General features: G+C 33.6%; 3 protein-coding genes across 5 annotated transcripts; 1 reads left to right on the forward strand and 2 right to left on the reverse strand.

The window, feature by feature from the left end:
* The first annotated feature begins 2,838 nt into the window (after nucleotides 1-2,838).
* LOC114410354 (transcriptional corepressor SEUSS-like) lies at nucleotides 2,839-12,852 on the forward strand. 2 transcript variants are annotated; one of them, XM_028374275.1, is made up of 10 exons: nucleotides 2,839-3,197; nucleotides 3,678-5,055; nucleotides 5,125-5,244; nucleotides 5,529-5,577; nucleotides 5,745-5,959; nucleotides 6,091-6,159; nucleotides 6,571-6,668; nucleotides 9,352-9,445; nucleotides 10,093-10,162; nucleotides 11,618-12,852. In XM_028374275.1, the coding sequence occupies exons 2-10, from the start codon at nucleotides 4,003-4,005 to the stop codon at nucleotides 12,583-12,585; spliced, it is 2,736 nt and encodes a 911-aa protein (XP_028230076.1). In that variant the 5' UTR covers nucleotides 2,839-3,197; nucleotides 3,678-4,002; the 3' UTR covers nucleotides 12,586-12,852. The 2 variants fall into 2 exon arrangements, with proteins under 2 accessions (XP_028230076.1, XP_028230075.1); XM_028374274.1 differs by having other exon boundaries at nucleotides 2,840-3,197; nucleotides 3,973-5,055.
* Nucleotides 12,853-12,970: 118 nt separating this feature from the next.
* On the reverse strand, nucleotides 12,971-14,875 carry LOC114410355 (thioredoxin M-type, chloroplastic-like). The gene is made up of 2 exons (XM_028374276.1): nucleotides 14,426-14,875; nucleotides 12,971-13,571 (listed from the first exon to the last, which is right to left on the reverse strand). The coding sequence occupies exons 1-2, from the start codon at nucleotides 14,649-14,651 to the stop codon at nucleotides 13,252-13,254; spliced, it is 546 nt and encodes a 181-aa protein (XP_028230077.1). The 5' UTR covers nucleotides 14,652-14,875; the 3' UTR covers nucleotides 12,971-13,251.
* A 3,142-nt stretch (nucleotides 14,876-18,017) lies between these two features.
* On the reverse strand, nucleotides 18,018-21,774 carry LOC114410356 (scarecrow-like protein 1). Of its 2 annotated transcripts, none has more exons than XM_028374277.1 (2): nucleotides 21,539-21,774; nucleotides 18,018-20,018 (listed from the first exon to the last, which is right to left on the reverse strand). In XM_028374277.1, exon 2 carries the CDS (start codon nucleotides 19,980-19,982, stop codon nucleotides 18,192-18,194), a length of 1,791 nt encoding a protein of 596 aa, XP_028230078.1. In that variant the 5' UTR covers nucleotides 19,983-20,018; nucleotides 21,539-21,774; the 3' UTR covers nucleotides 18,018-18,191. The 2 variants fall into 2 exon arrangements, with proteins under 2 accessions (XP_028230078.1, XP_028230080.1); XM_028374279.1 differs by having other exon boundaries at nucleotides 18,018-20,063.
* Between the last annotated feature and the right edge of the window lie 3,991 nt (nucleotides 21,775-25,765).

Here is a 25,765-nt window from a genome sequence, read left to right on the forward strand (position 1 = left end):
TACAAGTGTGTTTATATAAGTATTTAATTGTTGGAAAAATCTATATCATTAAATTAGTAGATTGAATGATAAATGATGTCAATTGTTTTCAAATGGATAAAAAAAGTAGTTAATTCAATAATGTGACACATTAATCAAATTCATTTTAAAAGTTTTGTTAAAATCAACAAAAGTTGATTTAATTGATGAAAAATAAACTTATATTTATATATTCGATTTTCATTACCAATGCGAAAGCTTTATCAGTGAATAATTTGTAAATATTTCTATAAATACTCATTGAGTCTTAAGGATTGTTTTATCCAGGAATCCTTAAGACGTAACTCACATTAACTTTTTTTTTAAAAAGTATGATAAATATAATGACGCGATTATATGACATTTTCAACATATTATTTTATTATTAGATTAAATTTATAAAAATCTTAAATAATAAATAGACTTATTTTGATGGTGACATTGATGATGGTAATGGTGCCAATGTCAGTAATGATTGATGGTGGTGGAGTAATGGCTCAACGAAGATAGTGATGACGATAACAATAATGGTGATGTCTATAACGGTGACACTATTGTTGGTGGTAATGACATAAGTGAGAAAGATTGTTATCAAATGTAATGAGATTGTATTTTTTTACAACTACAAAATTTAATTCACAATTCTTTTTTTGGGTTTTGAAAATGAATGAAGTGTTTTGAAATTAAGTTAAATAGCATTTCAACTTTATTTTAACTAAACATGTTTTGATTTAAAATATTCTTTGAAAACCAAAACTTCAAAAAATTGCAATCACCTTAAAGAGACATTTAGCTCATTAGTCCGAGTTTCACTTAGGGTTGATGACCTAGCACTTAATGTTGCATAAACATACTTTTTTGTACCTATTATCACTTTGGTACAATAGATGAAAATAATTTAAGGTGGATGAATTAATTTAGGATGTTTAAAAAGAGAATAAATAAGGTGAAAACAATTTCAAAAATAATGAGACCCAATATTGTTCACTTATTTCCACTTATCTCTTTATCTCTTTTCTATCTTGCTTCAACTAAGCAACTTTAATTTTCACCTATTTTCACTCACAAATTTTATTTCCATTCACTTTATTTCTCCCTATAAGCAAACTTTTTGGTGACTTGGTTAACTTGCGAGTTAAACAAGCTTGACCGAAGGTCCTTGCTGGCAGCCCACATATGTTGGCAAAGTTCACAATTACTAGTTCAAGAGTAAGTTTGTATGTGTCTAACACTTTAACTTGAAACTTAGAAGGCTTGTTTGTGGACTTAGGGTTTTTAGACTCGAGTGCTTGACATAAAGTCTATTCCTAAGAAGTTGCACTGTCATAATCCCTTATACTCTAACCATATTTACACTGTTATTGTTTTTCTCTGGTCATCCTGTGTTGTAGAGTCGTTCAAGCATACAATCGCCCTTTATTCTCTAAAACCATTAAAGTGTGTCATATTTTTCAATGGGTTGTATTTCGGGAGCTAATTTTGATGTTGATTCCGATCAGGATGAATTGTGTTTCAAGATCTTATTCTTCTTTTAAATTACCATTTAATTGAATAATGTCTAATTTACGAAATATGATTACCAATTTTAGACATAAAAACCATAGACAACAATTCTACAATTTGTAGTGTTTTCATTGAGAATAGACCAAATAGTGAAAAAGGATAATAAATGAAAGAAATGAATCAACTAGTGAGCAAGAATTTCTTAATTTATTTTTTATTTTGCAAATGCGGACCGATCTATTTAGCGCGGGAGCTAAACAGTGCGGTTGCGAGCTTCCAAAACAAAAGTTCATTTAAATTGAGCTAAACAAATGCAAGAGTGTTGCTAGGTGCACCCAGCATTATTGCTGGTGCACCCAACATTCTAATAAAATGACAAAATTGCCCTTGTTTAGTTTTTCTCTTACGGATAAGAGGAAAAATAAAAATTTTGTTAATTATACAAGATATTTATTTTGCTAATCAATCAATCATAATCATAATTCATGCTAATCAATCAATCCTGCTAATCAATCATAATTCCCTAAAAGAGGATATATCTATATATAATCATAATTCATGCTAACTATGATTGATTTAGATTCAGTTTTCTCGGATATATCCTCTTTTAGGGAATTATGATTGATTGGCATGATTGATTGATTAGTATGAATTATGATTATATATAGATATATCCTCTTTTAGGAAATTATGATTGATTAGCATGATTGATTGATTAAAATGAATTATGATTATATATAGATATATCCTCTTTTAGAAAATTATGATTGATTAGCATGATTAATTGATTAGCATGAATTATGATTATGATCGATTGATTAGCAAAATAAATATCTTTAAATATATTGTATAATTAACAAAATTTTTATTTTTCCTCTTACGGATCAAGTTACGGATCAATTTGATTCGTAAGAGAAAAATCAAGTAAGGACAATTTTGTCATTTTTTCAGAATGCTGGGTGCACCTAGCAACACTTCAAATGCAATTATGTTTAATGGGTTATGAGTTATGTGAATGCGGGCTCAAAACGATAAACTTACTCGTATATTCGACTCTAGGTGAAACCAATAATCGCACCTAATTGACCGCACAACACACATCAAACTTGGAAACCCCGTTAACTCCATAAATAAAAGAATAAACGAAGGACGTATTCGTAATTTTAGCAACCCAGTCCAATACTATGTGCTAGAGATAATGATACCGATGCACAGGGATGTTGATGCGATAACATCATTATGATGAATCATGATCAACAACATGGTGCATGTGCACAAGAGAGGCGCAGAAGTAAATGGTAGTATTTGACTTCATTTTTTAAGATGAGGAAGAGAGAGAAAGAAAGGGAATAGAAGCGAAAAGAAAAGACCAAAGAATGAAGAAAATTCAATCGGATCGAATACAAACTTGACGTCCGCAATGACCCTCTCTCTCAATACTTTCTCTCTCTAAAACGCACGGCATGAAGCAGCAGCAGCAGCAGCAACAGCAACAGTACGTTGTTTCACTGAGATTAAAGACGATGCTGCTTCTGCACTGAGAAAACCCTAGACACTTATAGTGGACGCGAATTCAGAAACCCCAAGTGGAAAGTCCGAGCCTTTTCGTTCCTTCTCAGTTCCTTGATCAGTTCCCAGATTCTGTTACTGTTCAATTTCACAATTTTCAACTCTCGGTGAGTCATGACAAGTTTTAACGTTATAACGTTACACTTCCAAACGTTTGACCCTTTCGCCTATATTTCTGTCTCTGTTTCCCTCAATTGCTGCGCCCCATTTGTCTCATTTGTAGCCCTGGATCGTTGATTCGCTTCAGCTACGCTTCGATCGGCTGCTATTTTTGTCGCCACTTTTATGAAGTTTATGTTTTACACTTTTTTTCCCCTTTTTTAATTGAGCTTGAACTTTTGTGAAATGGTAATTCTGAACTTGTAGCTCGGGGTTTTATTGATTTTGGTGTGAGATGTGTGTCTTAATTTGATTTAAGCTTCTCTCTTTCTTTCTTTTTTTTTTCTTTCTTTCTTTCTTTTAATTTTCAAGTTTTTAAAGTGTTCAGTGTGCTGAAATTTTGGGGCTTTGTTTTTTTGTATTGGTTTCTTGGGTATTATTGAGTGCACTGGTTAATGGTTGGATCTGAGAAATCATGTGTTGTACAGAGATTCATGCGAGAGCTGTTTGGAGGTTGCTCATTTAAGGGAGGTAGCGCAATTATAATGTTCAGAATCAAAGAATGTTTCTTGCTTTTGGTTTTCTTTGGTGTATGGCTTGTGTTTGGTAAAACTCAGCACAACGTGCTTCTGTTGGATCATAGTGAAGACTTTGGCCTTGAACTCGGGGTTGAAATAGTACTGTCTGGGTTGAGCGTTGTGAATTTGCCCAGTTTCTGGCAAGCTCTTGTGTAATTGTAGTTTGTTGAACTTGTGTTTTAAGTAACTCAGTTGTTATGCTTAGGTGATTGCTTGAAGACCGTGATATCGAAAGATGGTGCCTCCGGGGCCACCCACTCCCATTGGTGGTGCCCAGTCTGTTTCGCCTTCTCTCTTAAGATCGAATTCGGGAATGCTAGGAGCTCAAGGGGGTCCCATGCCGCCACAGTCGTCTTTCCCTTCACTCGTCTCACCACGCACTCAGTTCAACAACATGAATATTCTAGGAAATATGTCCAATGTGACTTCCATACTGAATCAGTCTTTCCCAAATGGAGTTCCGAATCCCGGGCTCTCTGGTCCTGGAAACAGCCAGCGTGGAGCAATTGATACTGGAGCTGAAAAAGATCCAGTCTCCAGTGTTGGCAATGGAATGAACTTCAATAATTCTTCGTCCACATTTGTACAGTCAAGTATAGTGAATGCTGCTTCCTCTGGTCAAGGTCAGGGTCAACAATTTTCAAACCCTTCTAGTAACCAGCTGTTGCAAGATCAACAACATTCCCAACAGCTTGAACCTCAAAATTTCCAACATGGTCAGCAGTCAATGCAACAGTTCTCTGCTCCCCTGAATACACAGCAACCGCCGCAGCCGCAGCAGCATTTTCAATCAATTCGAGGAGGGATGGGTGGTATGGGACCTGTAAAGCTGGAGCAGGTAAGCAATGATCAACTCGGACAACAGCAGCAGCAGCAGTTGCAATCCTTGAGGAATTTAGCTTCAGTGAAGTTGGAACCACAACAAATGCAGACAATGAGAACTCTGGGACCTGTTAAAATGGAGCCTCAGCATTCTGATCAACCATTATTTATGCAGCAGCAGCAACAACAGCAGCAACAGCAACAGTTTCTCCACATGTCAAATCAATCGTCTCAGGCTGCTGCTGCCCAGATCAATCTTTTGCGCCATCACAGGCTTTTACAGTTACAACAACAACACCAGCAGCAACAACTCTTGAAGGCAATGCCACAACAGCGGTCCCAACTACCACAACAATTTCAACAGCAGAATATGCCTATGAGATCTCCTGTGAAGCCAGCATATGAACCAGGGATGTGTGCTAGGCGGCTGACACATTACATGTATCAGCAACAACATAGACCTGAAGTAAGAACCAATCTGTGTGTGTAAATCGTATATCTTATTAAGAGATATTTACACTTTGATTTTATGTAGGATAACAATATTGATTTCTGGAGAAAGTTTGTTGCTGAGTATTTTGCTCCTAATGCCAAAAAGAAATGGTGTGTTTCAATGTATGGAAGTGGAAGACAAACAACTGGAGTTTTCCCTCAGGTCTGTTCTAGAGAAAACCTTATAAACTAATTCTCAATGCTGTCTAACTTTATCTAAGTTCATGAATTAATTGTCTAATGGCATGTTTGATTGTACTATATTCAGTGATTAGCATCTTGATTTTGTTGTTGTGATTGTCATATTGTAATGTATAAGGATTTGGGTGATTATTTTCTTACATGTTGCCACATATAGTTTATGGTATTCAAGGAACCAGATATAGTAGTTTCACTGATGCTAAACATTAGTTTAACCTAAAAAATGAATTCTTTAAATATTTTCAGGATGTATGGCACTGCGAAATATGTAATCGCAAGCCTGGCCGTGGATTTGGTAAGTTATGTTTTTTGGGGTTATTTTTTCTGCATTTCCCTGCTCAGTCTATTTTTGGTTGTTCACTGTTTGAATGTTGTCATCTTAAAATATTTGTCAAATATATGTAAATATGATTGAGTTGTGCTATTCACTTTCTGAATGGTCAATTTTTTTTTCTTTTCCAGAAGCAACTGTTGAGGTTCTTCCACGGCTTTTCAAGATAAAGTATGAAAGTGGTACTTTGGAAGAACTACTTTATGTTGACATGCCTCGTGAATATCATAATTCCTCTGGTCAGATTGTTCTAGATTATGCAAAAGCAATACAAGAAAGTGTTTTTGAGCAACTTCGTGTTGTTCGTGATGGCCAACTTCGAATAGTTTTCTCTCCGGACCTGAAGGTTATACATACAATTATAGAAATATTAACATTCTAATATTCAATGAAAAATGCTTATATGTTATTGTCATTATTGACTTTCTTAATATGAAAGAAAGATTAATTGGCATTCTCTTGTTATTTCATTTGCAGATATGTTCTTGGGAATTTTGTGCTCGGCGCCATGAGGAGCTCATACCCAGGAGATTGTTGATACCACAGGTTGCCAGTAATTGCATTATGAGAGGGCTTTGTAATTATAACTATTAAATTAGATTCTCTGTTTAGTTAAATAGACAAACATACTTGGCTGATTGAATATTGATTAATAAACCCATTTATTATCTGTTGACTATTAGTCTCGATGATTTTTCCCATCACTGTAGGTCTGCAATAAGTTTTGAGACTGGCATTTGATTAGATGTTTGCTAGGATCTATGGATTCCTGGTTTTGTTGCTAGTATTGTGATTATTATTTTGTTGGGAATGCCTTTTGTAATGCTGGTTTTATACTCTATAGATTTTGCCAGAAAAGTTCTTGGCCATGCATTTAGATATTATACATTATGGTTATTCTTGTCTTTACTTATCATTATTATTATTATTATTATTATTATATATATATATATACAGGTTAGTCAGCTTGGAACGGTTGCTCAAAAATACCAGTCTTTTACTCAAAATGCAACACCCAATGTATCTGTTCCCGAATTACAAAATAATTGCAATATGTAAGTCCATTTTGCATTTACTCTTTATGTTAATTTTTGAGTCTTATTTTAATTTTCTATTTATACTGATGCCTGCCTTCTTTAAAACTTGACTATTTTTTTGTTTTAATTATCTTGTACCTTGTTAAAGAAACATGGAATGGGTGTGACTTACTTCCTTTTGAATATGGATTCATGAGAATGTTTCATCATGTTTATCTCCTTTAGAGCCACTCCAACTGGAGTTTCTACTACTGCTCTTACAAATAAGAATTGGTTCTTTCTAAATTTGCAGCATTGGAGTTCTACGAGTTGGATCCTTGTGTAAGAACGGTTCTTTCATAAGAACTGCGATCTTGTTATTAGAGAAACATTTTTTTAGTTTCAGATTCAACTTGAGGAAAGTAACTATCATTTACCTTCTTCTCTGCCGGGGCCTCTTCGATGACCTTCTCCTCCGCCCATTAGCCTGTGTTGTCAGGATCCCAAGTAAAATTGTGTACTCGCATGATTTCACGATCTTGCTCCCTGCTTCCGAGCTGGATTGGGGGTAAAATCGTGAAGCGGTTGGATTGAAGATTGTAGTAGGAATGGATCAAAATTGTGAAATTGGATGTTTTTTCAATCTTGCTTGCTAGATTTTTCCAGTTCAGCATGCAGACCCGCTTTTCCCCCAAGTTTGTTTAACCTATTTTTTTGTTGCCCTAAATTAATACTTTCTGCTTCTTCCCCATTTTCAAACCTAGATGAACACTGCCCAGCTTTTCTCTTTTTTCCTCTTCAATTCTCTCTGTCTCTCGGCCTCTGCTTTTTGTCTCTCTCAGTCTTGACCTGACCCTCTTTCTGCTATGATTATTTGCTGCTGTGCACCTGTGTCTGTGGTGTGCGTTCAGTCTCTCAGGCCCTGATACTCAACCGTCTCTCTCTGGCCTGCTGTGACTTTGACTATGGGATCTGATTTGCACTCTTGTTTTGCTTACTGTGAGTGAGATTTGCCGTGTTTTGCCTTCTCTTGTTTTCTACATTTTGTTCTCACTGAACCATGACATATGTGGCTCTAAACTCTTATTTTTCAGCCACCACCTCTCTCCATCATCTTTAGTATTTTTCCCCTTAAAACTCATGAGTTGGTTTTTATTTGTGATATCTTCTCTACTGTGTCTTTTATTATATTATTTAATTTTTTTGTTATATTTGCTTTCTGTTTTTTTTTCATAATTATTATAAAATATAGAATAGACTGAGATATTAATATTTAATAATACTTGTACAATATTTATAAAATAATATAATAAGTATAAAATAACTATTTAATTTATTAACTGGATTTTAGTTATATTATTATATTTATTAGCTAATTATACTATCATTTATCATACTTTTGCATCAAAATATATTTTTCATATTTTTGGTAGGATCTTATGATCCTTGTTATGATCCCACATTTACGATCTTGCAATCTTCCTGCTGATCTTGACAACATTGCTGTTAGGAGTTTCTCCGCTGCTTTTGCAGTGCTCAGATCTTGATTTGCCATTTTCCGCAACCTTAACAATGGATTTGAGCGATTCACCTACTGATTTGTGTGTTTTGTATCTGTTTTCCCTAGATTTGGGTGTGACTAAACTGTGTTTATTGTCATTATTAATGTTTGCCGTGTTTTGAAATGTTTGTAATTTTTTGTAACGTTCTCTTAGGCAATTTTTTAATGTTCGAGTGACTAGTTCTACTTTTAATGTATGGTGTGTAAAGCTGAAACCTTTTGTTTTGTTATTTTTTAGCTTCCTTTTAATTTTGAGGCTTGAAAAAATATCATAAATTTTTAATATATATATATATATATATATATATAAATATTTTCCAAAAATATTATTGTGAAAAATTTATTGAAACTATATTTTTTTTGCATATTTATTTTTTCAAAATTAAAATATAAATGGATTATTATCTTGAAATAAAAATACATATAAAAATATGAAGATGTGATGTAATGTGTGGGACCCAATTTAAGTTCTTAGTGAGTTCATCATTGGAGTAAAAAATTACTGAGGTTCTTAAATATGATGTGGTTGTGTAGGGTCCACTAAAAGTAGGTTTAAAACCCATGGATGAGTTTGGGATTGGAGATGCACTTAGTAAAATGTATTCTGCAATTCGTTCTACACTTTTTTTAGACCTTTTTGGTGGTCAATTCGCTTGTATATGATAAACCTTGGTTGACCTGTTCTTGAAAATAGCGTTAAGAATTAAGATGTCCCATACTGCCTAGGAATATGGCCAGAATACTCCATATAGGACTTGGGCAATCATCCTCCCTTTAGTAAGCCTTCTGGAGTTAGGCCAATCTGTTTCTAATATATAGATTTGTATATTTTGATTTTGTTTCATTCTCAATAAAAAGTCTTTTTCCTTGGTTATTATGGGAGTGTTGGATTCTGGTCTTGCTGCTGTGAGGAATTGTGGTGACTTTGCACGTGAGTCTCACCGTCACAACATTCAGTGACATGTTGCATGCTTTACACAGCCATTTCCTATTTTTGTATATTCTGTTTTCTGCTGGTTGTGTTGTGTCTACTGTCTACAATTTAGATTGCACTAGTCCTTTTTCTTGATCTCTTTTTGGTCCAAGTCTAAATTAATTAGGTTTGCTTTTTATGAAAGTTTCTGTTTTTTCTTCTAATATTTTTATATGCTTCCTTTCCAGGTTTGTTGCATCAGCCCGTCAGTTGGCTAAAGCCTTAGAAGTACCATTGGTTAATGATTTAGGATATACAAAGAGATACGTGCGCTGCCTACAGGTAGTGTTCCATTCTTAAGACATTGCTTACCACATTTTCAATGCTTAATTTTAATCTAGTTATTTGTGGGCAATCATGTATTTATTTCCTTTTAATGTTTCAAATTGAACTTGGTTTCTTTTCCGGCTCTATTACATGTCTTTTGTGTTATCATCCCTGCCTGTTGAAATGTTATTTTGTGAAATTTTGAACAGAACACCCCACTTGCCTTGGTTGTTTGAATAGGAAAACCTTACTTGGTCTTGTTTTTCGGATTCTCTCAATGTGATTGCAAATATAGCAATTATGCTGGTTACAGTTCATGTTTGTAATAAGATATCCTAAGTGAGGAATTGGGGCCCAGTAATTGCTGGCTGATATTTGATGGTGCTTTTATATTTTGGTTAATAAATATACATCTGTATTTTTTGTAAGAGTTATTGTCAAGGGCTAAATAAATCAGGAATTCTGGCTGTTTGATAAAAAAAAAGAATAAAGTTCATATTTTTCTGTTTGGATACAAATTCTGTATATATATAAGAGAGTAATGATATATTTATCTAAAATTTTTGAGTTTCATTTGGAGTATAATCTACAATGAACTCTATTCATATACTGAGTGAATAAAACAAACTTAGTTTATTGTTTCTTACTTGTTTATACTGCAGATATCAGAAGTGGTAAATAGTATGAAAGACTTGATAGATTACAGCAGAGAAACTGGGACTGGACCTATGGGTAAGTTAATGGTTTACTATTACTTATTTTGTTTGGATATGAATGTGTGTATTAATAATGCATCATTAAAAAGAGAGCAACTGTTCCCATACAATGTTCCAATGTTGATTTTCCATTTCTAATTAAAAAAATGAACATTGTTTAGAAATTGAAAGTCTTGATGCATTTAATTCTATACTTTGGCTTTATATATTACAGTTTAAAATTATTTTTGGATATTAATTTTGTTTTTCTCAAGATTATCCTACTTGGTTGATATTTGTGTCGTGGGGCTTGCATCCAACCTTTCTAAGCTATGCCTAGTAATAGAATCAATTGAATTCCAGATGAAATTACCTTTGACAAAAGAAGGTTCTTGAAGATACGCAGATTGAAGATTGTTCATGATCTGGTTAAGAGTTGGTCTTGGTGACTAAAGTTGCTGTAAAAGTGTAGTTGTTAAATGTTAAGGGCATGTCTTTGGATTTTAGTGATAGTGGAGGACATTTTTATGGAAGATTGATTGAAGTTTCACAAAAGTGTATGGTTTGGAAGTTGTGAGAAGGAATTAAGTCTTGTTGAGCCTGCATGCAGTTTATGCCTTTAACAGTTAGGGGAGAGAGAGAGAGAGAGAGAGAGAGAGAGGAATAGCCTAGTTACTTAACTATCAAGGAATAGCTAGTTTCTGTATAGCCTGTCCAACTGATTTATACATGGTTACAGAAATTGCAATGTAGTCCTGGTCTTTTGCTTTGGAATATGATTTGCAGTCATAGTTGGTATGACAATAATGATAAAAAAAAGAGATGTTAAAGGGAATCAAGAGCAGATAATTAGAGTTCATAATGTCTCCCCTAAAGATTTATTTTTTGGAGCTTACCTATTAGGCTATTACAACTTGAGAGAGTTGACGCCGATATTTGGGAGGAAAGACTTCTTTTGTTAGTTGTCTTACTTTCTACTCAAATCCTGTTTCTGGAGCCTGGTATCAATGTCTTTGATACTTTCCAACATTAAGATATCCTTGTGTCTATTTGGAGGGCGAAGGATGTGTAATAAATCACTCATTAAATATTTTCTGACAGGAAGGTTGTTAATGGATAATAGGTTTGAGGTCAAGATGCTGATGAAAGTTGACTGAACTTATTTGAGGAGCAAAACTTTTCCATCTTGTACCTTTTTATGTCCCAAGTATGGAATCATTTTTGTTTTACATGAAATTGTTTATATGGGCAACCAATTCTGCAGTGATATCTCTCTTTGATTTCTTTACCTAGTTGGGGAAATGGCTTCCAACTCTTTTGATTATTGTTCTGTAATTTTTCATATCACTTAACTGGAGGAAAGTTTAAGTCTTTGAAATAACTTATACAGTTACATTATGAAGATTTTGTTTTCATATACTAAGAATTACTGCCAGCTATTTGATCGTGATAAGTTTAATAGAATTTTCTTTTTTTTTTCCCCATCTCTCAGAGAGCTTAGCAAAATTCCCTCGGAGAACAAGTGGTTCATCTGGACCTCGTGGTCAAGCACAACAGCATGAAGAACAATTACAACAGCAGCAACAACAACAGATGGTGGCCCATAACTCAAATGGTGATCAAAACTCAGTACAAGCTGCTGCCATGCAAATTGCTTCTAGCAATGGTATGGTTAGTGTAAATAACACTGTCAACCCAGCATCCACATTAACCTCCACAAGCACTATTGTTGGTCTTCTTCACCAGAACTCTATGAATTCTAGACAACCAAATTCAATGAACAATGCAAGCAGTCCATATGGAGGTAGTTCTGTTCAGATTCCATCCCCAGGTTCCTCCAGTACAGTGCCACAAGCCCAGCCAAACTCATCCCCTTTTCAATCACCAACACCATCCTCTTCTAACAACCCCCCACAAACATCTCACCCTGCTTTAACATCTGCCAATCACATGAGTACAACAAACTCTCCAGCTAATATTTCCATGCAACAACAGCAGCCATCTATTTCTGGTGAACCTGACCCTAGTGATGCTCAAAGCTCAGTCCAGAAAATCATACACGAGATGATGATGTCCTCCCAGATTAATGGCAATGGTGGAATGGTTGGTGTCGGATCTCTTGGAAATGATGTGAAGAATGTAAATGGTATTCTGCCAGTGAGTGCCAATACAGGGCTCAATGGTGGCAATGGCTTGGTGGGTAATGGCACAATGAACAGTAATTCAGGCGTTGGGGTTGGTAATTATGGCACAATGGGTCTCGGTCAATCTGCTATGCCTAATGGAATCAGATCTGCTATGGTAAATAATTCAATCATGAATGGAAGGGGAGGAATGGCGTCTCTTGCCCGGGATCAAGCTATGAATCATCAACAGGATATGTCAAACCAACTACTTAGTGGACTAGGGGCCGTTGGTGGTTTTAGTAATCTTCAATTTGATTGGAAACCTTCTCCTTGAGAGCCCTTTGTAGATTTATGAATGTTGTGGTTCTTGACAGTTGCTCATGCAACATGAGCAATGGTATTTGCCTTCGGCCCCTGATGATATGGCAGAAAGTATTTGGGTTGGGTAGTCACAGGGCGTAGGCCACTGTGCTAATATATGAATTTATATATAAGAAATGAAAATTTGTTGGCTGGTTGTGTGGCTGATGGGGCTGATTTTTCTTGTGAATTCAAGTGTAACTTTTTATATTAATTTTTCTTATGAGCTTTCACAAACTCATCCCTGATATACACGCACACACTTGAGGAAGGTGACAAGTTTTGGGATACAAAAAGCAACTGGTTGTTGGGGGAATAGTTAGATATTGTCCCAAGCAATGATCAATTTGAACTTCGTATGCACAAGGAAGTAATCAACATTCAATCATTGAATGAAGTTTGATTATCCAATGTAACATTTACAAAATGAAAAATAAGAGTACAAGTATTACTTAAAATTGTCAAATCCCAGAAGGAAAGATGGTCTTTAAACTTATAAACAAACACTATCTATTGCCATTTAAGGAATGGAAAAGAATTGAAGAGAATGAAATTTGCAATGTCACTATTGTCACTTCTCCCATTCCATCCCTTCAATTCTAGCACTGTAATGCATGCAATTGTTTATCATTTTCTCAGTTTATAATTCAACATATTTTTCCACTGTTGCGGACAGTGTAGATTTGGGAACGGCGCCAATTATGCTTTCTTTTTTCTCTCCATTCTTGAAGAACAGAACTGTTGGTATGCTTCTGATGCCGTACTGTGTTGCTATGTTTGGAGAATCATCTGTGTTAAGCTTGTAGCATGCAATTTTTCCAGCATAATCCTTTGCTAACTCATCGATAACAGGCGCTATCATCCTGCATGGACCACACCACGGTGCCCAAAACTCTACCAGCACAGGGGTCTCACTTGCAATCACAAGGTTATTCCAGCTTGAGTCAGTCACCACTTTAACTGCAAAGTTTGATCAAACATATGCATTATTTCATTAGACAAGACACCACATAGAGGGTTAAGTCACTTAAAGCTTGAGTGTGATTTAAAACTGCTACCTAAATGCATTCTTATGCCCCATGGAGAAACAAATTCAGAATTCAGTACAAGAAAACAAGCACATCAATTTCAAGATGAAATTAGAAAATCAATCAGCTACTTCATTCAAGCAAATGTGTGTCTGCATGAAATCAATCTCTGCAATGACACTACTAAGTGTACGTGAAGTTTTAACTCGTTTTATCGCTCTTCGTAAAACACCTGACACTATCACCACGTGTCGGCTGTATAATTTTTATATAGGTATCATTCTTTTTAACTTCAGTTTTCTATAAACTGTGCAAATGCATGAGCCACTACCTAGTTTTAATTCTTGTCATAAAACACATTCTATTGTAATTTTTTTAAACTACAGTATCTGATTTAATATCTTCTATTTCTTCACGTCTTTTTAGGAGACCTTTTTTAAGCGTCTCTTAGAATGACTAAAATTCATAATGAAGATTTAAATAGGAAAATCATGTCATAAAAAAGGTTATTTAGGTTCAATTTGAATAAACTTATAAAACGAATAATTATAAGAGAAGAAAATAAGAAAGTAAATAAATTAAAATTAGCCAATGAATTAAATTATAGAAGTTTTCTTATTTAATTTCTTCAAAAGTTTATTTTACTCTATTATGAGAGAAGTTTAATTCAATTTATTTTATGAGTACTAATTGAGAAATTTATCCGCAATTTAGCTTTAGTACTAAAGAAATAGAAAAGCAAGTGGAAAGGAAAGCTACTAAAGTTGAGGATAATTAATTAATTACCTTCATTTACTGCTTCACGAGCATTGCAAACAAAACGGGACTTTCTATAGGCAGCACCGGTTGAGTAAAGAGAAGGGCATGACAGTGTTGAGTTTTGCAAGGATTTCTTGAAACCTCTGTGAGTTGGGAAGACAAGCTTATCCCTTGAAGATGGAAAGAATGGAGAAAGGCATTGGGGTGTGGCTGTGCCTACTGTGGTCACTCGTAAACAGTTCTCCATGCCCATGCTAGCTATGCTTTTTTGTGTAAATTCTAGTTAAACAAACAACTGTGGAAAATGCACTCCTAGACTTGTGGATAAGCTCATGTATTATTGTGCTGTTTTTTTTCTTCTTCAATTTGTTTGGTTTGATTATGCAGTATCTCCCTATGTGGATATTATTACAAGATTGTGAGGTTCTAAGAAGGCTCAAGTTCATGTGGATGTCATTTATGTTTCAAACCCCTCTACTTTTTTTCATCCTACTAAAAAAGTACAAATTGTCCAAAATTCTCAGAACCAGAAACTAAGGTGTGTGCATTAACTACCCAAAAGAGAAAATTAAAGAAGAAATATTTCTTTATGTATTTTCTTTTAAAGATTTAAATCTTGATAATTTATTAATGTTTTTTAATTCGTTTTTTTCTTTTTTGTTAAATACTTTTAGCTTGTCAAGTCTCAACTTTTATATTTCAGTTCACCTACTTAAGTTATTGGATGATAATTATATCATTTTTTAAGTATTTAAATTTTTATACTTTTATTTTAATTATTAAAATTGTAGTCCTTACTTATTATTCACCAAATAAAAAAGGCTTACTTATTTAATCATACAATGCAAATAAAATTGAAAACGAGTTTTGAAAATAATTGTTTGAGTCAAACTTCAAGTAATTAAAATTAGTTTTTTCTAGAATTGATGTGATATCAGCTCCACGAGATCGTGTGGTTGTCAAAAGAAATGCAGGAATGCAAGGTCAGGACTAGTTAGAATCGGAATCAATCAATCCACTCATGGTTTCGTTCCACTTTGATATTATTAACGAACAATGAGCATCCATAGAGCCATAGCATATAGCATCTTTTGATTATTGTACGTTCGATTAGTATATGTAATGTATGTCTCATGTCATATCTATCAAGAGCTTGAGACTCTACTTATCATCTACGCTATATAACTAGATGTTCTTGAAACCTCGGCTCTCTAATGGTGGTTTTGGTACAACAAAAAATTGTAATTGAGAATCAATTTTTCTGGATTTGTTCTCTGTAATTGGCGTATAAATCTTTAGTAATAATAATAATTAAAGGTAAACAAATCCAAAAGATATATTTTAGAGGTTTAATTAATCATATAGTCCTTATATTTGTGTCAAACTCTTTGTTTAAGGCCTTATACCTAAAAATTATAGGTTTTAGATTCTCTGAGTATATTCTTTTATGTTTTAGTTTCTATTAGTTTGTTTATTACATGTAAGACCGTTATAAAATAGAGACATAAGGATCAAAATGTAAACACGTGATTTAAAGGACTAAAAAATTAATTAAACTTGAACTTGCAAAGGGAATTGATTGGATCTTAAAGCTGCTGTCAGCATGACAGGATAAGCTGGACCAAGAATTTCAGAATTGTTGTCTTGATGAATACAAAAACCAAATATCTGCTACGTAGAAAAATGTTCATCTGATTCAAATTCCTCAAATGATTGTGACCAGACCACTTAACAAGGCAGCATAATGCTGATGGTTCACTTAACATGTGAATAACCAATTATTATATAAATAACTAATCAATAAGTTGCTGCTCTTGAATCTTAAGAAAGAAAGATTTTTACTCTGATTCCTGTTTATGAAAAAAAAACTCTTGCTGGGCAGACAAATTGGTAGTTGAAGGACCTTATCTATATGATAAGTGAACTTGATTGAACACCAATGTCCAAGGCTTTATGCATATTGTCGATGGTGGACCAACATGATAACTTCATAATTATCTGAAAACCGTTTTATTAAACTGTACAGAGGCAAAAGGAAGATGATGCGAAATAATTAACCAAGAGTCCAAGAGTTAAAAAAATGCTCCGTTAGATTGGTCTAATACCAACGCGTCAACTTGCATTATTGGATATATTTCTTCAAGCAGATTACTATTTTTTTATATGAAACGTCACATTACCATGTCAAGTTGCCACTTGAACAGAAAATTGGTCACAACTAGCCTACATACAAAATACTTGTTAACCATCCTTCCAATCCCGTAAGTGCATTCAAACATGGAGAAAGACTTATATTTATATAACTGTTTTTTGGTGAACCAGGTATCCTTTGGATCTCGAGGTTCTAAAATTCACTCCAAGGAATTAATTTTTTTTCAAAATATATTTTTCTATAAGCATGAAAAAATGTCAAACTCTTGATCAAAGAATAAAGTTATCTATCAACTTATGTCATCCATGTTGGTATATTTATAACTTGAAGAAGATTCTTCACTCAAATAAAAAATATAAACACGAGTTATCAAAATAATAAATAAAATATAAACAGTTGCAATCCATAATACACATCTGTTATGAGGGGTGCGAAAAGAGGAGAATAAACAAGTAGGGTAATTAGGGACTTTTAATTTATTATAAAATTAAAAGGAGGTGCAAGATGATATTTATGGGGTGCAGGAAGTAACAACCTTTACTCCCTGGGTGCAGAAAGGATTCAGCCAAATGCTGTAAGGAGTTGTTTGGTTGTGTTCAAATGAGAAGGAAAGGAGAAATTTTTTTAAAAAATTTGTGTGGTTCTCAACCTCTTTCTTTATACTTTAATTCATTTTTTTTTTCAATTCTCATCCATTCATTTCTCTTCCACACAACCAAACTACCCCTAAGTCTACATACAATATCTGTGGAGTGGACCACATCTAAACTTTCTTTAGGATTTCCCTTATATTTTCTCATTTCACAAGGCTTCTCTTCTCTGCTTAGTTAATTTTTAACACTCTGAGTGATAGTGATGGTTTTCATATATACGTTTTAGCTGTTTTTATTTTTTCAAAAAACTTCATTTTCTTAGCTGAGATAGTGAGTTGTTTGTAAGAATTCAATTGGGATAAAATGGTTCAAGAATTCTAACATTTTTTATTCATAGGAATCAAAGACAGATGCGAGATTTACAACAAGTCTCACATCCTGCTCAATTAAGTGATCTAGATTCCCATAGTAAGACTTCTAAATGTTGATACTTGTGTACAAAGTTAAAACTAAAAACTATACTTCTGTGCTTTGTCTAAATACTTGTTTTGTTCCCAATAGATCCAGTTATATTTCCCTTGACTACATTACCAATGCACCAAAACACACATCCTCACAGATAAACTGTTGTAGGCTCGAATCTATATCTATATATACCATTTACAGGAGCCTTGTTATGCTTTAGTTGTTTGTTTCGTTTTGATGTTTTGTTTGCTTAGTATATAACAGAGTGTTGGTTTCTAGACACTAGAAGAAGGTTGTTTATATCATTTGATTTTTATTTTTTAACAAATTATCGAAATAGAAAATATTTATGAGCTTAAGCTTCATTGCTTTATGCTCCCTTGTCCTCCAGCCACGTTAAGGAAAGCACTTAGATAATATCAAAATTCGTTATTAGCTTAAGATTGTACGCTAGTATACATGTGGAAAAGCAAGCAAACACTATAGTAGGAACATCAGAAGTATTCTACAGTCTAAACAAGCAAGCAAACACTACATTACCAATACTAGTTTGTGTCTATTGCCTAACATAATTGATTAATGATTATCTTGGTAACTTCCATGCTGAAGCAACGATCAAGCTTTTGTCTTCCCAACCAAAGTGAAGTGCACCCATTTCCTCCTTAATCTTGTACCTGTCGCAATACACCACCTTAATGAGTTGTCGGATTTCATCAGTCACATTTGTGCTCATGGGGGATGAAGTGAAGCCAGCCATTGTCATCCTTGCTCTCCATTTTCCTGCAACTTCATACCGTTCTATCCTATCCTCGCCCTCACACGCAACGACATTGACAATGTCCCTTGCTAAGCATTGCCTTTCAACATTCATCCTGTCTTGGCTTTCTCTAGGAAGAGTAGCATCAAGTGACTCAAACACAGCAGAGTAATAATTGTAGGCCTCAACAAATCTAGGTAAGAAGGGGGTGGTGTTTGTGTTCACATCTTGCTCCACCACTGTCACAAGCTTTGGATTCAAGCTCTTCACCAAGCGAAGAAGTTGGTCCCGTTCGTTTGCTGTTGAAACACTCTCGTCGGGCATGTGATGAAGCTGGAATGCAAAGTTCACCACAAGTGCTTCATCAGGACTACAGTCGAGCATTGATGGGGTGACAATGGAAGTCCTTGATGCCACTGCTCGAAACTCGAATGGCAAACCAAGTGCCTCTGCAAGTTTTTCTAGTCTTTGTCCTATGTTCTGTAGGCCTCCAACAGATCGCTGCACAGACTCAGGATCATCAACTCCAGTCAACCTAACATGGGGTGGCTTGCTTGACCTTGAAGCAAGTGTTTGGATTAGATTTATGTACTGACTTCCTTGATTGATGTCAAAATCTATTATATGAATCTTCATGTCATCTTTCACTGCTTCTGTAATTGTATTATTAGCAGCAATGAATCCAAATTTGAAACATGGGCAAACCTCAAACAGTATCTGCATAGCTGCTAGACGATCTGAAGTTGGAGGTTCCTTGCATCTCAGAGCTTTGTAAATACTTTTGCCGGATTCGGCCAGGCGAGCTGCAAGTCCCTCAACCATATAGGCTGCAATTCTTTGAGAAGGCTCTCCCTGAATTGAGACCATCTGCCGGAGATTGTTTATCATAGATGATCCTTCCACTTCATTTCCTTCTGAAAGTGCAATAGCACATTCATAAAGCAACTTCCTGGGGTTCTGAGAAGTTTGAGATATTTCTTTGGTGCTGCTGATGCTGCTAATATTGGAATCTGAAGAAGAGGTCTCCTTTGGTGAATCATGGAGCAGCATATTCTGCATCGAATCAGCCCACTCAGCTATGTCAGGATCAATTTCCATGCTTTGAGCAGCCTCAAATATGTCTTCCTCTTCTTCCTCCTCTTCTTCAGCATCACTATCATCAAGCAATGCCCTTTCCAATGCTTGTAGTTTTAATCTCATTAGACCATCATCGTTGCGTGAATCCAGGCTTCCATTCTCCATCAAATCTGATCCAGAGTTTGACTGATAAGCATCACGATGCCTTGTAGACATGAAAGAAGAATCAAATGGGTTGTTGGCAACCATAGAAGCTCCTGAAATGGCTCTGATCTGGTAAGAAGAGGCTACATCAGGGTGAATTGAACTTCCAGAGATGCTGGAACTAGATGGTTCTATTATTTCTTCTGTTTGTGAGTCATGGAAGTACTTCTCATAACTCTCGCTGGGGTAAGTATCCGTCATGTACGTGCTCCTATGCTTATCAGGACCAAAAATTTGTGAGGACAGCCCCGGTCGAACATCAGTTCCCTTCAGTGAGAAGAGCTTAGCATTTTCATATGATGTTGGAGCTAGATCAGCAGACCTAACTAATGACATGATTTTCCTGTTACTTGCTTCACGCTGAATTTGAAGCTGTATCAAAACCTTGACTTATTAGCCAGTATAATGCTATAAAATCTGCAATAAATTAAAACTATTATGGTTTATAACTATTTGAGGCTTTCTCTCAGTGATGCAATCTTGTTGAACCTAATAGGATGACTGTGCCCTGATGGGAGAAAAAAAAGGCAAAGAAAACAAACAGATGAACTTTTCAGGTAGAACTATTAATCTATGTGAATATGAAAGTAAAATACTAGATACACTTGTGAGTTTTGTGGCCTCAGTCAACAGATAAACATAGTAAAAGGGTAAAACCATCATAAATCAGCTGTTTGATAATTCACCATGTTCTAATTCAAAAAGTTTTTGCCCGAGTAAAAGTAATGGTCCAGATTATGTCATATCTCACATAATTTGTGCAAGTATCTTTTCCCATCTATAAAATTGAACTAATCATATTCAAGTGGAAAGAGAATTTGGTGGTACTTGATTCTCAAACAAGCCACCATGGTTGGAATTGTTCCAAGTACTGAATATGATCCCACTTGGCCAACCCCTAGAATGAATTTCAAAGTTTTTTTAAAGTAAAAGTTAGTTATTGGATTCAGTCAAACATGAGTTGACATGGCAGTTAAAATTCCACCTTAGCAAAGACATTGTGGCCTCCGCTGTATTTGGAAAAAAAACAATAAATATTAAAAAGCACTTCTGTGCTTTTTCATTTACACTATGATCTACCTGCTGTCTGCAGATACTAGAATCCAATCCACAAAACAAAATACACTCATAAAATCAAAATAAATGCCCAGGAAACAAATAAAAAAATAAAAATTGATCTATGATTCTTCTTACTTTCAACTTAAATGTTTAAACCTTATCTGGCAAATTAGAAAATGAATAACTCTTACGAGGTTGCAAACCACTTGCTCTTCAAATATGATATATTAACTGTAGTCAGAAATCACATTGAAATGAAGCTCCTACTGCAAATACTAATTGAGATGTTAATGATTAAGAGACTCGAGAAACACCTAGGTTCCAATTCAATTTGATTTCTTAGATAAAAGTGATAACTGTGCTGTCTGTGCACAAAACTTTCGATATCATCCATATCTTAGTTTGTCTTTAGCTGGCAGAATCTCTGGGTAGCAAAATCCACTATGATAAGAAACAGCATATTTTTAAGACAAAAGAAAACAATACTCACTGCCAAAAACCAGTTCTTGTTTGGAATAGCAGCCCAATATATGAGAAGATAGATCAAGTGATAGTAACAGAATAGGCTAAACAAAATCCTTTAGGAGAGACATATATACAAGGAATAGTAAAAACTTCCTTAGAAGATTGAATTTCAACAAACATGGTTTAAGAGGAGGAACTAAACCCCTCTTCAACATTTTTTACAATCACATGCATGCATCAGTTCATTAGGACTGCAACATATAGTACCATATATCTGAAGGAGGAATCCAAATTACAGTATTTGAAAAATATCATCTAGATTTTGTAGATAGAAATTAAAGATCAATCACCCCAGGGAGGAAGTATACCTGTGCAATTAGAAACCAAAAAGAAGCACATAGACCATAGCAGTCTTCCTACCCTGCCATTTTGTACACAGACTGATGAATATGAATCTCAAAATTTGTATTTAGAGGGAGAAAAAAGGTTAGCATAGGTCTTCGACTAGTGCCATAGAGATATAGCCAGGCCAAATAGAAATAACACAGCTTGGTTGGTTTCTAAATAAAAAATGTTTGTTGGATTAGGAGTTCGGGTTGGTAGAAAACCAACAAATAAGACAAAAGCCGATGTTAATAAGAGGGAACTTTGGGAACTTATATGCACAGTTAAGTAACTGTATAGAAATGAAGAAAACACCTTTGAATCTCACAATGATTGGACCAAAAAATAGAAGCCAGTTAAGAGGAATTCAGCAACTCAAAAAATCAGTGGAAGGAAATTACACTTCATATTTATTTAAGGATACGTTTAATTTATTTTACAAATTATTTTAATTTTACAAAAAAAATTCTTCACTGTTGAAAGATAAAAGCAATTAAAACGACTTTCTAAGGAGCATTTTTCTATTTTTTTAGTGTCATTCATTTCATTGTTGGTCTCTCTGATTAATTTGGACTTTATAAAAGGAAATAAAGTTTAAGATGCACTGTTTGGGACTTTAGCTAAACTTTTTATTGTATTTTTCAAAGTTATAGTATAGATAATAAGAACTAATTAAACTAGATGGAAGTCTTAAGAGGAAGAAAAATTAGTCATATTCATTCACACTAAAAAATTAAGGTAAGAAGTTATCTTAACCAATCTGGATCTTCTTTAGACACTACACCTGTTATTATACCATGTAGCTAGGAGCGAAACAGGCACAGGAACTAGGTGGACTTTATTTTTGAGTAATGATGATACATTAACATGTTACAGTGAAAATATCTTATTAATACTTCTAATTTTTCTCTATCTTTCTTCTTTTATTGCATCATACTACTACTATTTATCACATCTATGTTTCTATTTCTTGTCTTACTTTCTCTCTTTAGGCATATATGAGCACTAGGTATCTATGAACCATTTTTGCTCATTTTAATGGGTAGGTCTAATCTAAATCCTGTGTGAATCTTTCTTCTTGCTGCAACTACACGTGTCTTTCTTTCTTGTTGCAAGTACAAGTGCTGGACAAAAGAGTTTCTTAACAAGTATCTTAATAATATTTGTTTAAAAAAACTATAACAAACTTAATTGAATATTTTCATGTATGTAAAAAGTAATTAAGTTTCATTTTTTCAATATAGTAAATATTTCTTTATTAACAGGACTTTGGTTTGTAATTTACTTTGAAAAAAACCCGAGCTTCAGGAATTCGCAAGTGGAAAATTCATCAAAGACTTGGTTTCATTTACCACATTATTGTGTCTAGCTACCTTTACCCCGACTTTTCTTTCATTCTATATATGTCTGTCTTCATGTTTATACTGACTTCAAATGCTGTATGCATATTTTATAATAAATAAATGTAAACAGCGAAACCACCGATTAGGTTTTTTTTTTCTTTCTAAATTATCAAATACTTAAATAGTGTAAATTTTAAATAAATACTCAAAAACAGATTAAATCATACTACTTTTTTTTTTCTACTAAAGTCATAAAAAAGTTTATCATTTCTTATTTTTCTTAATTAAATATGATTTTAAAGTCATAAATTTTTTTATGTATATTTTTTTTATAAAAGTCCTAAATTATTCATGACTTTAAACTCATAAATAATTTATTTAAATTAATATTTTTATTTAATATATTTATCTTTTTATATTATTTTATTTAATATATTTTTTGCTTTTTTACATATTTTATTTAATATTTCTATATTTTTTTAATGTTAAATTTTTTTTTTAATTATAATACATTTCAACAAGCTCTCGACTTTAAAGTGATACATACAGTCATAATTTCATTTTATTAGTATTTCATTTATAGAAAATATATTCAATAAAAAATATAAAAAATATTAAATAAAATAATATACAAAATATTAAATAAAAATAAAAATAAAAATATTAATTTAAATAATCATAAATTATATAAAAAATATAAAAAATAAAATTATAACTTTGAAGTCGTATTTAAAAAAATTTATGAAGTCATAAACTTTTCACCACTTTAAACTCAAAAGTTATTCTATTATTTATCTCTTTTTAGTATTTATTTAAAATTTATCTTCATGTGATACTTTAGAAAAAAATTATCCCTAAAGGGTCATTCTGTCAAATGTAAACATTGGTGCAGATGGCTAACAAAATTCGTACTCTGTCCTCCCCGCGTCTAATTCATCTTTCATGCGACATTAAAAAGCCCTTTGATTTGTTGAAAGTTGTGGTGGCAAATATGTCTTTTTGTACAAAAATGTTGGGACTTGCTAAAGACACGGTCAATTTCCGCATGTGTGAGAGTTGATTTTTACTGTGCATATTGACGTAGGATCTCACGTCATGTAACGTCACTGTTCTTTTTGTAGGCGTGGAATATGATGGAATGGGAATGTTGCAACTATCTATATTATAATAATAGCCAAAATATTAGAAAAAGTAAAATAAAATTTAGAAGGATTTTGTACTCGCTGACGGAATGGGAATGGTTGAAAAAAAAATGAATGAAATAATATATTTTGATTTTTTTATATTTTTTTTGGCAGAAGCCATTAATTTTTTAATTTGAAAAAAAAAACATTAACTTTTATGGGGGCGGTTGTGATTTTACTTTTTTTGTGTATGATTTAGTTATCATTAAATTCTTAAACATATATTTTAATCCAAAACTATTATTTTACAAATAAACAAGACGGATATCTTGTACTTTAACGTGGAGGAAAGTGTATGCAGTAGTTTCGTAGCCTCTTGTATGAAACGAATCAAATGAGTCATCAATCAGAAGTTAATAATAATTAACGGGAATCATTATACAGTTGAAATTGGACAATGCCTTCAACGAGTAATACCCACAAGTTTTACTTTTAATAATATGAAGTCCTAATCATCTGGCCCCATCTTATCCAAATAAACCAAATCAGGGTGGTTGGATTGCGGGATAAGCAAATAATCATAACTTACTTAAAATATAATTATTTTTCTCTCTCGATCATTATTATACTCTACTTATATTCATTGATTTTACTTTATTAGATTTCATTACATAAGAGTTCTTCTAAAAAAAAATTCGATGGATCTAGAAACAGATACTTGTTAATTTAATGTGTTTGAGGAGTGAGTTGCTAATTCGTTGGATGGGTTGGTTTTTAGTTAGGGTTGATGACATTGAAATTTCTTCAATAATATATTTATTATTTTTCAGTATTTTGTGTATATTTGCATTGAATTTTAGCATAGTGTTCAGCATCAGCAGCAATATTGATAACAACGTAGCCTTTTCAAAACCTTAGGCTTGTTCAAAATTCAAGATTTGGGTTGTACCAAACCAACCACATTTGAACTTTAAAAATCAACATTCACATTGTTTAAATAGAAGTCGTCTCGACAAAGAAAGAAAGCACATGGAAATTAGGTTGCCTCTGACCATGAAACGCTGTATATTTTGCAGACTCTATGTATCTAAAGTGAGCTAGTGACAATGATAAGCACTGATCCGAGTTATATGGATTTTAATTTTTAATTTTTTTGCTCAAGAAAGTCAAAAGTGAACGCGTCGAAGGTTATTCAATTTTTTAGTATTCAATTATTCACAAGTCTGATGAAGCTAACGTAAAATTAAAGAACACGATGGACACAAAAAAATAGGCAAAATCCCTTTTTGGATTCACTGTTTTCCTATTTTCTTCCAGCCCCCTATTTTCATAGGCCACTGATAGTGGGCTTCCTAATCCACTTAACCCCGTTTTGGCATTGTTATTCTCACTACCGAATTTGCTATTGACATTATCTGTCATAGCAAATTATCCAATTTATTCTCTTTATTTTTCCCTACACCCCAACCCTTTTCCCTTCCTTTCCAATCTACCCAAATCTCTCTTCCCTGTGCGCTCAATCCCCTCTCCCTTCAACTTTCCCTCTCATTTCTCCTTCACCTCTTTGTCGAACTAATGTGGTAAGTTTTTTTTTTTCCATTTCTTTACACAAAGGAAATATATTTCCATTGTGTTATGGGTTTAGAAACACAATAAAATTATATTTTCATTGTATTTTTTTATCAAACAAAAAAATACACAACAGAAGTAAGATTTCATTGTGTTTCTCAACACATAACACAAT

The sequence above is a fragment of the Glycine soja genome, chromosome 4 (assembly GCF_004193775.1).
Source record: "Glycine soja cultivar W05 chromosome 4, ASM419377v2, whole genome shotgun sequence".
Taxonomy (NCBI): domain Eukaryota; kingdom Viridiplantae; phylum Streptophyta; class Magnoliopsida; order Fabales; family Fabaceae; genus Glycine; species Glycine soja.